The sequence below is a fragment of the Heteronotia binoei genome, chromosome 2 (genome assembly GCF_032191835.1).
Source record: "Heteronotia binoei isolate CCM8104 ecotype False Entrance Well chromosome 2, APGP_CSIRO_Hbin_v1, whole genome shotgun sequence".
NCBI lineage: Eukaryota > Metazoa > Chordata > Lepidosauria > Squamata > Gekkonidae > Heteronotia > Heteronotia binoei.
Window position 1 is genome coordinate 180,231,310 of NC_083224.1, and position 16,004 is coordinate 180,247,313.

Below are 16,004 nucleotides of genomic sequence, written 5' to 3' on the forward strand. Positions count from 1 at the left end.
TCTGCTTTTGTAACACACACTTAGAAAAAAGATCATTAAGCCAACACTATTTGCATAAGCTACAGTACTGCAGTCTAAACTCTGCTCAAGACCTGAGTTTGATCCTGGCAGAAGCTGGGTTCAGGTAGCCAGCTCAAGATCAACTCAGCCTTCCCTCCTTCTGAAGTCAGTAAAATGAGTACTCAACTTGCTGGGTGTAAAGTGTAGAAGACTGGGGAAGGCAATGGAAAACCACCCCGGAAAAAGTCTGCCAAGAAAATGTCGTGATGTGACATCACCCCATGGGTCGGTAACAACTCAATGCTTGCACAAGGGACTACCTTTACCTTTAACCTATCTACAACTGCTGTAAGAATGAAGTATTTAGGAAAGATATTGATTTATTTAGAAAAAAATTATGCTGGCTTTCTAGGAATTTGCCCAAAGTGATTTGATTTATTGGATTTATATCCCACCGTCCCCACCAAAGCAGGCTCAGGGCAGCTCACAACAATAAAAGCAATACATTACAATAAAACAGTTCAATTCAAACATTAATTAAACGTTTAAACAATTCATCAATTCAACAATTTAAACAATTAAAAATAACTGGATGCTAATATCATTTAATTTCCAATGGTATTCAATACTCTTAGGTATCCTTTTATGCTATTATATCGGCAATTCAGTTAAAACCTAGCTGAAATAATGTTGTCTTGCAGGCCTTGTGGAACTGGGTGAGGTCCCACAAGGCTCTAATTTCCTCCGATAGTTGGTTCCACCAACAAGGGGCGGCGACTGAGAAGGCTCTTTCCCTGGTGGTTTACTAAAGTGGCTTACTAAATAATACGAATAAAACATCCAGGATTAAAAACCCAGCCCAGCACAAAGGGGTTTGACTTCAACTCCCAGCCATGTCTGGGAGTTAGGGAGCCTTTCCTCACTAGAGGAGTCTTTAAGCACACTGGCAGACTCATCTCCTTTCTCATCGGAAGTTGCAGTCCTCCCTGATTTGGAATGTCTTCTGGCTTCCAGTAGAGAACAGGGAGACAGCAACAATGGGCAATAGTCAAAAGCACTGCACTCCTTGCACATTGCAGTGCTGTAGTGAAATTGCATGACCATCTAGAGCAGGGGTGGCCAACGGTAGCTCTCCAGATTTTTTTTTTTTGCCTACAACTCCCATCAGCCCTAGCTATTGGCCATGCTGGCTGGGGCTGATGGGAGTTGTAGGCAAAAAATATCTGGAGAGCTACCGCTGGCCACCCCTGATCTAGAGGAGTCAGGTGTTTGCACAATGTGTGCCTGACTTGCCTGAAGCCTTGCACATCCAAACACTTGTCCCTGCTTCACACACGGGTCTAGCTGATGCACTGGAGTATGTTGTGTTTATCTCTATGCACTTGCTATGGTAGTGGAAGGATAAGACAGTTATCAGTGTTGGATACTTGCCATACACCCCTGCTAATTAGTTGGCCTTGGGAAGGTCTGAGATGTATCACTCCTGTCTAGTTATGTGTTATCACAACCGCAAGTGAAATCAATGATTCAATATATAAAGCCTCAGGAACAGTGCTGAGATTGGAGACTTAAACTGTGGAACAGTGCTGTGCACTTAACCAGTTTCAGGGGTCCACCCATTGTCATTTTCCGGGGGGTCCCAACAGCTGAAGGGACATATGGATATCATTTTCTTGCATTGATTCTTATGTAGATGTTTCTTTCTACAGACTACTGAAGCTATTTAATAAAGTCTCTTTTCCTTCAGCATGTGTTTATTGTCTCTGTTTCCCTCAGAGAAGAAGAACCATTGTCACTTGGCAATGCAACTGCTAACAGACTTCTGCTTTAACAGTGTAGTCACACACCCTTTGTGCCCATCTCTGTGTAAGGACTGAACAGTGGAGGCTATAGCAGGAGCTCTCTCTTCTTTCTTGCAAGTGAGATCAACCAGGCAATTTCCCTGTAGTGGATGTAGTAGGCAAGGCATAGGGTCGATGTAGGGAGTAGGGTATGGAGGAGTAGGAAGGACTGCAGTGGCATGGGGTTGAAGGAACCCTTTTCCTTGTCAACATCCACTGCTAGAATTCACTACTAGAAGCTTAGCCAATAATGTGATTGGACTGAATGAATACAGGGCTTACGCATCCTCACCTCTTTCACTTCCCTATAATATAAAGGGTGGGGGTGTTATGTGTTGGCTTTGTCACATTAGCACTATATTAAGAAATCCTGTCTATATATCCTTGCCACATAAATATACACTAGAAGGGATTATGAAGAGAAAAATCAATTACTTGAACTTACAGCAAAACATGGAGCAGGATATTAAATCTGTAGTTCAAGATATTAAGAAGAAGGGAACTTAAAGTACTGTGAGGTATTTTGGTGTTATTTTCAATACAGCCCATTTTTATCTTACAAAAAGTAGTGAAACCTGAGAGTCCTCTGGCTTCTTGACATTCCTCAACTTTCCTAGGTGACCACATGTGCCATCAGAGGCATGAAGTGGTCTAGAAACTAGGCAGACTCCTTCCTATCTTGATAAACTATGAAAGCTAGTACCACAGGTATATATCAATCTTCTTATCTTAGTATCATTTTGAGAACAAATGCTGACCGCTTCATTTCAGTGGTTTCTGAAAATGCCCCAAAAAACTGTTGGCACCAAAGTCTGTTCCCGAACTGAAAAGTTCTTGCAAAAAACTGGGTATGCTGTAGATCTCCTCCATGAGATGAATACAAGAAATCTAGATAGTGGAGGAAAAGTATGTCATTACCTTTATCAACCTTACCTGCATTGTAGTAAAGATCAGGTCGCTCCAAAATGTCCCCTTCATGGATATATGGCTCAATACGGTCATCCCCATACAAATACTGCTCATTCTCATCCATCTGCCGACTTTCCACCATTTCCAGCCACTGTGAGTTGTGCCATCGAAACTTCTCACTCTGGATCTTCTTAGCCCATTCCTCATCATACTCCTATTAGGAAATGCAGAGACTTTAATGCGAGGTTTTTCAAAGCAACCATTTAGTTTTGAAGGCATTTAGTTGAGTGAAGAAAGACATTGTTCTGTTTCCATGAAACTGAAAGGAAGTAGCGATTAGTTTAATGGCAAAGTGAAAAATAGGACACTGTAATTAGCAATGCAGTGTGTAAGTCACTGAAATGCAATTTGTAGGGACCATTTTTAACAGAATAAGGTAAAAGTGAAAACACTGAATTAGGAGACAACAACAAAAATGACATTATTGAGAAGTAGGGCTTTGATACAGTCAATTGAGATAATCAATTAATTGGTTGGGTTAACTGATGTATAATCCTTGCACAGATTAAAATGATGGACATGTTTAGTCAGACAGGCCAATCTAAATTTGTGTATTATTTTTAATAGGGGTAAATCACAGATGCCAGGCACTCTTTCAAAAGAGGCATTCCTCTTATCTCAAGCCAGATAGAATACCTCTTCTGAGATGCTGTCTGCTGAAACACCACATGAACATCAACAAGGTAACCTATGGCTCTTCTGAAATAATGTTTTTACTGAAACACAGGTTTAATCAACCAACCAAAACTAACACTACCAATCAACAAGGATTTCTTAAATCAGGAGAAAGCTATACCTCTTTGCTTGCCTTTGGATGGTTATAAAACCCACAAACTCTGGTGCTGCCAGCCCTCAATAGCAGTAGCATTGAAGGCTACACACTGATATAAAGCAACCAATATGGTTACCGCTTTCAGCCCTAGAGAACTATCAAAACCCTAAGCTGTTCTGTGCCATGCCAATGATCAAACTGACCAGAATTCAGAAAGCTCTTGAAACCCAGATGCACTTGAAGCCACAGCTCAAGCTCTCATTCAACTACCTTCTTCCCTTGCCTCAAAATTATGCCTCTGAGGGGGTGGGGATTAAAAGAATGGGAGAAAGCAATAAGGTGCTAGCCACATCACAGCACCTTTCTACAATGAAGGCAGCTATTTTGGAATAGTATTTTGGAACAAAGGTATTTTGGAACAAAGATGATGCCACCTGGATTTTTCTCCAGCATCTCCTGGCCCAATGACAGATACTTTGGAGAACAGATGCTTTCAAAAGGAAAGAAGCCAGCATCAGGAAATGTGGTGATGGACACCATGGTGCCTTCAAGCTCCACACCAGGAATTGCTTTGCTATAGAAAGACTGTTGCTTTGAGGGGAAAAATGTTGCAAAGAGCTTGGAAAAAGCAACAGGACCCTACTCAAAGACAGAACCAAAAAACAAGGCAGTAAATCTCTCCTCTAGACAGGACATCAAGGTTTGCTGGACCAGCCTTCTGCTGGACGAGGTGTTGTCTCTTGCTGCCTCTGCACCTTTCCAACTGGACAAGAAGAAACATCTCTGTGCCAGAATCATCATAGGCTGTCCTCTGCTCCTTTAAAGTCTCAACTTACATGGAATAGCTTTCCATCAAACACTCAAACTAGGAGAACAGAAGAAGCAAAATCACTGCGGCTGCCTCAGCAGCAGAATACTATTCTTTCACATGCTGTCAGATGTTAATACCTAATACTCCACATTTGTTCTCCCATTTAACAGCATCTTGAACTATAAGAATTGTGAAAGATACATAATTTGTTTCTGTATGGAATGTGCTCTCCTTTTTGAAGTTCTAAATCAAGCTTCTTTGAATTGCAGTCCTATGCAGAGTTATTCTGGCCTACGACCTTTGAAATTAATGCACTTAGACTGGAGTAAGCCTGCACGGGATAGCAACATTGTGAAATATTAAATAAGTAGCCCATCAGTGGAACAGAGCTGTTAACCATCAGCAGCCCCTCTGTCACTGGTTTCTATCATACCACGAACCTGATTCATATATGTTAAATAAAGACAGAACTATTTAATTTGCCTTGTGTTTTACCACAACTGATAGAAAACAGATTTTCCATCTATCTTTAATGTGGCAGGCCCTTAATTTGGTCCGCAACATGGTTCATTAGAAATGATTGTTCAGCTAAATTAAAGCTGTTCTCCAGTAATTTGGAAGCTCACTAAATATCCACATGTAGAGGCATAAGTCCTATTTAGTTCTGCTTTCAGTGCTCATGTCACAGGTACTTGGGAAAGGGGCAGAAAAGGGGCTGGAGCACCTTCGCTATATGGGGAAAAGCTAAGAGCCTGGGGCTGTTTGGTGCAGAGAAAAAGGCTGATGGAAGGGGAGATATGAGAGATTTATGAGATTATGAAGGGTTTAGAGAAAGTAGACAAACAGAACTTTTCCTCCTTCTCCCAAAATAATAAAACTAACAGTCATTCAAGGAAGCTGATGGATGGTAGATCTTATCCTAGGTGACTTTAAAAGAAGATTGGATGAATTCAGGATTGGCTGGATAAAGCTACCAACGGAGCCTTCACATTCAGTGCTCTTATGCCAACAAATACCAGGTTCTGGGAGCAGGGAGCCCTGCGGCCTCTTTGCCCTGCATATAGACTTCTCAGAGGCACATGGTTGGCCACTGTAGAAACAAACTGCTAGAGTAGACAGGCATGTCTTGCATTTTTATTACATCTGACTTCCCCTCCATTGTGTGTTATTTGAATTAAGCAAGTTTGGTGTCAGTGAGAAGTATTTGTTCCAGCAAAAAGAAGTTACTTTAAGAATAAAATTCAGGCACCTGACAAGTAGGCTGTATACACTTTGAAAATGTATTCTAGGAAACAACTGATTTCAAAGGCTCCTGTTTGTTTTGAATTTACTTCCTGACTGATCAACAGTATAATCACTCTCTTCGTCCTGTATGTGACATCATGAGTGTTCAGAACAATTCTGAAATGTGCCCAGAATTTCTAACCAGTCTAGAATACTATAGTAAAGTTGTTCCGTCCCACTTCAAAGAGCATACTTGTTACTAGTTTCTAAAAATTCTGTACTAGTTACTGATATCTTTTCCTACCAGGCATAATTCAAAGTGGGCTTCAATGGACAAAGCATTAAACAACTTGGAAGCAGAATATATGAATGTCTGTTTCTGCCATAACAAGCCTGTGCCTATCAGCAGAGACCCTACTTTGGGTCACCCCCAAGCTTTGCAGTGGAGGCAACTGGTGGCCAGGAAAATTGGGGACTTTTTCAGTGTTTTCTCCCTGGTTATGGAACTGCCTCCATTTGGCATCACTGTAACTTTGCTCTTTTCTCCCATGCATTTCCCTGAGGGGCACTGGCTTCCTCTCTTATTTTACTTTTTTTCTCTCCTGGTGCTGTTTGATTTTGTTTGGCACTAGATTTTATACTAAATTAAGTGACTGCGGTTTGCTGCTTTTTATGATTTTTTTTTAAAAAATGCATTTTGTAAGCTGCTTTGAACTTTTGGCAGGAAAAGACAAAACAGAATTTACTTAAAATACACAGACTTAATCAGCTATACTTTCAGCTAATGAATTCCTTCTGATACAATCTGCAACTAGAATCTACCAGCAGAAACAATCCTACAATCAGTCAGGCCTCTGATCCAAAACCCAGTCCCAGCAGATAAGATTTAATTAAGCCAGTCTTGCCCACAAACAGTCCAGATTATACCGCCCCCTTTCCTTTTAGCCTCTTTTTTTTTTTTAGGTGGGGGGATTCCATGACTAGGAATAAGCAACTAGAAAACTGTTGTCCCCAAATACCTTTTACCTTGCAATTATTCATCACACAGTTATCGACTTATTTATTTGATTTGTATCCCGCCCTCCCCACCGAAGCAGGCTCAGGACGGCTCACAAAGAATGCAAAGAAACTGGAATAAAATAAATCCTTCATAGTCAAGTTGCTGATCTCCACCTTCCTGTGAAGTTTCCTCCCAAATGTTTTCATGTTAAATGCATTTACTGTTGGGTACTTCCAGTTCCAGCCCAGAACAGTTTGCATTTTTTTCACATTTCGACACACTTTTAAAAATTGATAAAGCATAAAAATCAGTGAGAAAAACAAACAACTCTCCTTGTTTTGATAATGCTATTAAAAATATCACTTTAAGTGGTTGAGCAGGAGAAATCTACACCTAACAGTGCCTTCCTTTGACTGGTGTAACCTGGGTCTTAAGTGCAGAATAAAAAGAATCATTATGTGGGGAAGATAAATAAATAATATAATGCACATCATTAAATATGGTCTCACTAACTAACTATATAAACAGAAGACCACTGAAAGAATTTCAGCAGAAATGGCAAGCTTATTACTCAAATTATGGGAATACTGAAGTATCTTGATTCCTGAAACTATTTTTATATTATATGAGGAATGAAGATACTGATCATAGTTATAACTCTTTCTTGTACTCAGTATTCTACCAGCATTTAAATACTCTGGAAGAATAAGATGTAGAATTGTTAACACCTAGGCTGTTATGATGGTTTAAACTTCACATTAAAATTTATCTAACTGTAAGAGATATAATCTTTTTGTTAATAGGATACTGCAACTAAGAAAATTCTTGATTATTCGTTTAAAGAGAGAATTCACCTCAAATACTGTAACAATGATGTATTACTATCTGCTCTTACATTTGAAATTATCAAATGATTAAGACAATATCTAGGTCAGAGCTCATTTGTTACAAGGGCTAGATCTGACAAAAGTGTCACTTTGATGGGCTGGGCCATGCATGCCATAAAGTGTAACATGAGGTACCGGAGATATAAACTTTATAAAGATGATTTCAGATGTCAAATGGCAATAGCAGATGAATGACAACAGCAGGCTTGATTGGATTAGGTGTGATATGCAGAGGCGTAGTAGGTGCGAAGATACCAGCGTTTATAATGAGACAGGAAACCTAGAGCTCAATTCCATCCAGGAGGATTCAGTCCAGGAGGATGCAAAGAATAAATGGAGATCAGAATGACTTTAAAAACCAGAACATTCAGTTGCTGAGCTAAGAGTAGCAGCCCTCTTACTAAGGAATTTCAAAGGGAAGTTAGAAAGAGAGACTGCTGAGTTGCAACGGATAATGAAGCTCAAGACAATGCATCCTCCCGAATTGAACTGAAAGCTGGTTTTCCTGCCTCATTACCAATGTGTGTTATCATCAACTGGCAAATCACTCCACACTCCAAGATATAAGGACCAATCCAAGTGTTTTAATTCCTAATCAGGATCTTTTTGAAAGAGAATAAATTCAGAGAAAGCGAATAAAAACAGTGAAATCCAATCTCTTTTTTTTAAAAGTTAAAGAATAGGCCAAAATAATTTCCTCATTGTACAACTGTGCTTGTCAGAAAAATCCACCCATCCACCCTCCCTCCCTCTCTAGAAGAAGTGTGTTTGCATACAAAAGCTTATACCTGTAATAAAACAGTATTGGTGTTAAACTTACATGGAACATTTTTTCTCTTTCCACCCTCTCCCTTCCTCCCCAACAGGAGGAGCCCCAGAGAAGAAAGCAGTAGCTGTGTGTGTATATGTACACACATGCAACAGAGAGAAAGAAGCTTGTCTTATCTCTTCCGCACAAACCAAAATGCAGCCATGGAGCTCTTGGGGGGTGGGGGTGGGGAGCAAGAGGCAGGAAACAGGATGCAAGAAGAAAAAAAAACTACTGAGCAGGCTGTGAAAAAAGCAAGCTACTATGAAGCTGCAGCAGCACCCCTGGAAAGAAAGGAGAAGGAAGTTGCTTGAGTGACCCTACGTGGGCTCGATTCATCCCGCGGGTCACATGTTTGACGCCCCCGATTTAGGTTTTTCAGGTTGTTTTAAGTTTGGTGCAAGAATTCATCTAATGGTAAAAGATGTAACCTTTTTATTGTTAATAGAACAAACATCGCAGCCCAAAAATTCTTATCTGTTCTTTTAAAGATAAAACTCACTTCAAAATACTGTAATAAGAATATTTTAGTATCTGCTCTCACGTGTGAATTATGTATTTGTACTAAAAGAGTTGATTTTACTTGTATGTAACTATTTATAAAATTTGAAAATTATTCACTTATACTTTCTCTTCCCCCTTATGTCCTTCTGTACCCCCTTTTCATTTTGAAAAAATAATTTTTTTAAAAAAGTTAAATATAGACATATGCCAGGTTACACATGCTACTGCTATTCAGAATAAGAATGGCTTTTTCATTCATGGTTGTATTTAAAAAGTCACCTACTGCTATTATATCCAGTGTATTGTCGCAGACTTTACGGATCTCAGCATTTTTATCATGCATTAGGTCTATAAGATAGGCAGGAGCCTCTGGAAAGACACAGTTAAGGATATAATAAGGAACGCCAGTTTCCTAAATGATGTTCTACCCAGTTCTGTAGTAAAACACACAGTGGAAAAGCAGTAGAAAGAGGAGGAAAAATTATATATCTCCCATAGAACAAAGAAAAGCACTACAAGAAAGAGAATGGTTGCCAAAGAAGGATACGGGTGTCCTTGATGATGACATCTCTAGTGGCTTGGTGGAAGACCATCTGGTAAAACACATAGATGATCTGGCACACAAATTCATCATCTTCCTGCTGAGCTATATAAAAGGCAAAAAAATATCTCCCATTAAACTTTAGAGTCTCAGTTACAAGACATGAACATACTATTAATGAATGGGCACATGCATACTGCAAACATGACCATTCTAAGCCAGATCCCCACTGAAACTTGTAAAGGGCTTTGTCAAGATGTCCCTACCCTTTCCCTTCACCAAGACAAATCTTGAAGTTTATGGCATTCCTATGATCACTACCACTTCCTGTACCATTAATTTCTGCAGCTTTGGTTCATAATGAGCTTTAAACTAGTTTGCTGGTGATGTGTGTTGTGGCAACAGCTACAAATTTTTTGTCCACCGTTAGTTTCTGTTGATTTTTTTAAAAAAAGACCTTTGTAGTTAATTTATGCTAGTGGGGGGGGGGGTTGGTCTGTAAACTGCCTTAGTCATCTTTGTTGGAAAGAAATAAAACTTATAAATAAGCATTTGCAAGGAGGGTTTCAGTCTACTGAATGCTTGAAGACTTGGGGAAGCGGGAACTTTGTAAACTCCAGAAGACTACTGAGAGGATGATCAATACCATTGAGCAGTTCAATGAGGGCTGGAATGATCCCAGATTTAGCAAGCAGGGCTGCACAGGAGTCATCCATGGAGACAGTTCCAATCATTATCACCACTTCCAAAACAAGGTCATCTTCTGCAGAACCTGATAAATTGAACAGAGAAACGGTACTGAGGCATCCTCTTGGATACAGGTCTCCGCTTTATTGTAATATACCACACAGGAAGAACTTCATACCCAATGAACTTTTTTTAGGATGCCCAATGATACCGCCAACATTTTTGTTTGAAACAGCTAGCCCATGTTAATAACAAATTGTGTCAAAAACAGCTTCTATGTTGATGAGGCATCTTGCCTCAGCTTACAACTAGGAGTAAGCAGATTTCCCCTATTTCATTCTAGTTGTGATTCATTTGATCTTTACTCCCAGGATTTTGTTTCAATGGTAATGTTGAATTCTGGCAGAACTTCAAGGACCAGAACCAAAGAAGTAAGGAGAGACCACTACTACCTGTTTCTCCCCAAAAGACTGAGAAAGCAAAAGAAACTCCTGAAATCTGTGCTGGTCTGCAACACAAAATACAAAAGGAGTTCCTTTAAACTTAGCACTTTTAAAAATATATATGTTTTAGTAAACAAAAAGCTGGTTTTGAAGAGAGTACTATCTCTTTTTGTTTGTACAGAAGCATATGAATGGGTCCTTTCTGGGACCCAGAAACTCAGAGGTATAGAAATATGAACTAGAGAACTTAAAACAACAACGACACCAAGACTGTGTTTTCAGTCTCTGTGGACATAGGGGCAAAATATGGTGGACAGGTTAAGACATTAAAATTGCTGACCTCTCTCAGACTGCTCATTAGATCTCTCTTAGATCAGGTAACAATCCAAAGGGCAGTGTGCATGCGGTGGGAGGTGGGGGAAGAGGAACTAAAATTTAATGAAAACATCCATCCTAATCAGGCTTCATAGTTAACCTTCCTTACAACTCAGCAAAACACTGTATAGTTAGCAAAGAACAAATCATGAGACCAATGAAGTCAACTGGATCTGACCCAAAGTCTGCCTATGTCACAGTGTTGTTGGGTTTGTTTGTTCTTTCATCAACGACTACTTCGGGGAACACTAAGCTAGGATCTACATTGTAAGTAGGGCCGGATTAACAGTGAGGCAAAGTAGGCACTGGCCTATGGGCCCCCATGCTTTTAGGGGCCCCAAGGCAGCTTTTCCCCCTGGTTTCCCCCGCTTGCAGCCCTCTCAGCCTGAACATGCAGCCAGCAACTGAGCCACTCTTTGCCTGATTTGCCTGCTGCTGGTGGCGTTGCCAAGTCTGCCTCTCTCTGCCTCTCCCCTGCAGCTTAGTAAAAGGGGCTTTTGAGAAGGTGCCTGCACGCTGCAGCGGGGGCCATGGGCGGCAAGGCGGGCACTCCAACTCTGAGATAATTTGCAAGGGGGCCCCCGAGATTTTGAATACCTAGAGGCCTCCACAGGGGTTAATTCAGCACTGACTGCAAGAGCCATGTGCCATATGCAGTCTATTAAGGTTTTTCCCAGCAGCTCGTGAACCACTGCATAGCCATCTTATGGTGACTCATTCTAAGGCTGCTTAGAACAGGGTAAGAGGTATCAAGTTTTGTTGTCCACCCCTGCAGTTTTCAGACAGTAAAAGGGGTTGTCTTGGTTCATTTAACTAATAATAATAAAAAAAACCGGAATCCATGGAGCTGCATACACACCCATCAGCAGTCCTTTGAAAAGCCATTTCTCAAAGAGAGAAGCCCCCCCCCCCCCGGAGTAACAAAGGGCTGTCATTAGAATGGAAAAACCAGCATGCACACCAGTATCTGGATTCTGGCCAGAAGTCTGAGTATTTTTCTCACAAATATCCATTTTAAAGCTTTTCTGATGAATGATTACTTCCTTTGATGAAGTTTATCTCGAGGTTTTGGTAAAGTACCCATTTATTTAAGTTTAATCAAGTGGCATAAGCAGATAACTAATGACCATTCTTTAATTAGTTTACCACCACAGAAATGTTGCATCTCCAGTGAAGTTGCTCAAAGTTCTGCTCCTCTAATCAACTGATCAATTTATTCCTATGGATCTCTGCAAACCTGAGCAGTATGTGATGTGTTTACTTGACTGAGAAATAAGAATTGAATTGCCATTCGAGATAACATGAGTTTGCTAAACCTATTTGAGATGCCTGTCAATATCCCAGCAAAATTTTTTAAAACATTAACAAGACCACACTAATGAATAAATCTACTACTAGGCTGCACAAAAAAGTTTTAAAACAATCTTGAGAAGCTATCCATTCTTGATACAAACCTGGCTTTAATTTATCCTTCAGGTATTGTACCAGTTTGTACTCTTTCAGCACAAGTTCCCAATCAAGATCTGGTAAGGTTAAATTGGCTAATGTTCCTAGGCATTCTATCACAAATTCCTCTTCTTCATCATTTGAAATCTGGGCAGCGAGATCACCAACGTAATCCTAAACAAAAAGACAAGCATTTAGCAAATCTATCATGTGCACACAAAACAAGACACTGGCACAGTGGAATAACTTTAATAATATGGCCAGCCCCAAATCCCAGTTCACCAGCCTCAATGAAATCAATGAGCTCAGAAAGGAGTAACTCTATGCAGGATGGAATGGTATAAGTTCTGCAGCGTATGCTAACATCAAGTAAGCTCACGTGTGCCTAAAAGGTTTAACAGCCATTAGAAGAATTGTGGCAACAAATCAGTGGCTTTCATTACATAATGCTTTTAACTGTAAGCGTCTTTTTTCCCCTTCTTTAAAGAAAGAGGAAAAAGCAGAAGTGGAAAACATTTAAGAAGAGTGGGGTAAAAGCAGCAAAAAACATGTACTCAACCTTCCAGTTCCACAACTGTGCACTGGTGGAACCCATCTATAGTGTCTGCATACCTTAATGCTCTGTTGTGGTACAGTGGCTGAGACAATGCACTGTTGACATCTTGAGTACAGCTGTCACACAACCAAGTTCCATTCAAATAGGATAGGTGAAAAACACACAAAACCTGAGATGAGTTCACACAGCATTAGATACTGTGCTATTGCTGGGCTACATTTACCACTAGATGTCTTGTCTACACAAGAAAATCCAATTGCAAATGACTGTTATAGCACAACATCCAACAAGGAGCTCATGGCATTTGCATAAAGCCTCTTACAGAGAGTATGAAGGCACCTCACAGAGTTAACTTATAAATGCGCTTCATTTATACGTACGTGATTGTTACAAGAATTTAGCACAGCTCACACTGACCAAAAATGGAAATCCAGTTGCCATATCTTACAATGACAAATGCCACAGCTAATATTATGAACAACTGTCACTTGGCCCTTCCTGGCAACTAACCCACCCCCCATCTATATATAATGTATCCAAAGCAGTGTGCTTGCACATGAAAAGTTTATACCTTGAATAAAACTTAGCTGGTCTTAAACGTGCCAAGTGACTCAAATTTTGTTCTGCTGCTTCAGACTGCATGGCCGCCCATCTGAAATTATCACTAGCGTGAGCCACATATTAAGAATATACTTTGGCAACTGAGGAGCTCAGCTGTTCATCTTAATCCAAATGTTTTCGGTGCTGAACACTTTATATAGCTCACTAATAACTTCTTTTTAAAATTATTATTTTAATCTTATTTATTATTTAATTAATTCATTTTGACCGCCCTTCCCAAAACTGGGTTTAGGGTGGTTCACGGCTGGTTATAGGTTACAATTATAGAATACTTAGCATTTGTATAGCACTTGTAGAATGTTCGTATCTACCGAATTACTGCTTTCACTCTTACAATGACTCTGCAATATAGGACAGTTCTTATCCCCAGATAATGCTCAGGCTTGTCTTTAACTATCAGGTGAGAGAGATGTGAAACCTGAAACAGGGATTTCCTGGCTCACAGCTCAGTTGTTCTGAAGCACATACAAGGCTGCTCAGAGACCCATCTCAACTGGGCAAACCTAAACAACAAAACCGAAGGCAGCCTGTCATCCCAGAAACTATTTTTCGGACGTGAACTGTTTTGTATCCCTGGTCTCTGCTGACTTTAAGGGCATCAAAAGCATTTTTTAAAAATAAAGCTGGATCCTATTGAACTTTTCTAACGATAGTGTTCTTCACTGGCAGAAGGTCCTCTCATGCTCCCAGAAGCCTTCTTGTACTGGAAGAAAACACCAAAGTTGCCAGAAGCGCTTCATTCAATTCAACCCACTGCCTGTTCACTTGCATTCCGGCATGAAGAGGCCTTCAGTCACGACCTTCTGCAAAAAAAGTGGCCTGTAGCGGCACTGAACTGAAAAACTGTTAGCAGAAACTCTTTAACAAGACTCTGAGGTCCAGAATCCTTTGACATTCCTACAGAATTAAGCCACATAACATGGAGGTGTCTGTAGAGCTGCACACATGAACGCCCAACAGCTGAGAACAAGCCTCCTTAAGAAATAGCAGCAGAAGCCACCAGAAATGCTTACAATGAACAGAGTTTTGGTTGGCCCGTCGTGCTGAGAAATGTTTCTGATCATTTTCATCAATAACGGGTCCTTGAATTTCAGAGCTCTTTTCATCAGCATCTTCAGACCATTCCCTGAGAAGAAACCCCCACAAGTCAAATGTAAAGAGAAGATATACAAACAGAGATATTTACAATGTGCTTTTAATGTCACATTAAGAGAGAGAGCGCATGCACAATCTTCTGACTTATACTGGACTAAAAAAGCTGTAGGTGCAATAACAAAGGGTTATGTCTAGCATTTTTATTACATATTCTATTCATTGTTTTTTACATACAGCCACCATGCAACCAGAAGGAAGTGCAATCAACACTATTTTCAGATCCAGTTCAGGCTGCATTTCTAAAAAGCTTGCACCCTAACTGAAAAGGTACAAAGAAACACAGGTGCCTCTGCCGTTTGGCTAGATAGAAATCTATCAAGTTTAAGTACCACCTTTTCTCCTTCTATATTTGTTGCAGTTTGCCTTTTCCACTTCCCGGAAAAGGCAAACTGTAAGACAGGCGCAACTTGTAAGACAGCAAGGGACAAAACCCCATCTAGAGAGCTCACAAAACTCGAAAAAAGCTATCCTAAAACAAACACTAATTTAATTTTTAAACATTTTTAAAGCCTAGCACATTACAAAATACAGTTGCATTCTAACTGCTGCTAAGCCACAACCATCGAAAACAAGGGAAAAACAAATTTATGATATTGCTTGACATGAAAATGTAATTCAGGGGGAGATGTTTAATTCTGAAGTAGAAGACCCCAGACCTGCAGGACCAATCAAGCATTTCTTCATTTCTCACAAACACTTGGCAGGGCTCTGGTTATCCTTCAAGATTTGGCCCAATCCTTCTTTTTGGTACAGAGTATGGAGACGATGGGGAAGGGGATGAGTATGGAAAACTATACAGAGCTACTTTGCCTCCACAGGTTAAGTCAAACAAGGTTGTTAAGACATGTGGCCCAAGGAAATCTAATTCATTCACTTTAATAACAGTATCTGGAAAAATGTTCCCATTTTCTAGCTGCCAACGTTAGTTTTGAAGTGCAAGAGACTGACATTCAAAAATGTGCCAACCCACTATTCCACTAATGCCTCTTGAGGAATTAAATCCCAAAATGTTTCAACATGGATAGGGTTGGCTCTCATGCTTATCAGAAATGTAGGCAGGTTAACTGAATAGTACATTCTAAGCTTCTCCAGCTTCTTTCTCCGGAGCAAGTAATCTGTTACCCTGTGACAACCCCAGCAGTAAATCCCCTGTGTCCCCTCACAATAGGGGTCTCCCAACATTTTTGATTCTGTGGGCACCTCTGGAATTCTGATACAGCATGGTGGATGCAGCCACAAAACGGCTGCTAAATGAGGCATAGCCAAACACAAAATGGCTGCCCCAGTTTACCTTCAGTCACATATCGTGCTCTCCTTCAGTCGCGTATTTTCGAAAATCTGCGCAATCAGCTCTCGAACTACCA

At 40.3% G+C, this 16,004-nt stretch overlaps 1 protein-coding gene across 1 annotated transcript in view; it reads right to left on the reverse strand.

Annotated features, from left to right (window-relative positions):
- The window catches only part of KIFAP3 (kinesin associated protein 3), an 83,045-nt gene that overhangs the window by 34,422 nt on the left and 32,619 nt on the right, over positions 1-16,004 (reverse strand). The window contains exons 13-18 of the mRNA XM_060232585.1: positions 14,499-14,611; positions 12,317-12,482; positions 10,004-10,129; positions 9,364-9,462; positions 9,100-9,185; positions 2,775-2,964 (exon numbers count right to left, since the gene is read on the reverse strand). Coding sequence (XP_060088568.1) covers positions 2,775-2,964; positions 9,100-9,185; positions 9,364-9,462; positions 10,004-10,129; positions 12,317-12,482; positions 14,499-14,611 — 780 coding nt within the window. The remainder of the gene's footprint in view (positions 1-2,774; positions 2,965-9,099; positions 9,186-9,363; positions 9,463-10,003; positions 10,130-12,316; positions 12,483-14,498; positions 14,612-16,004) is intronic.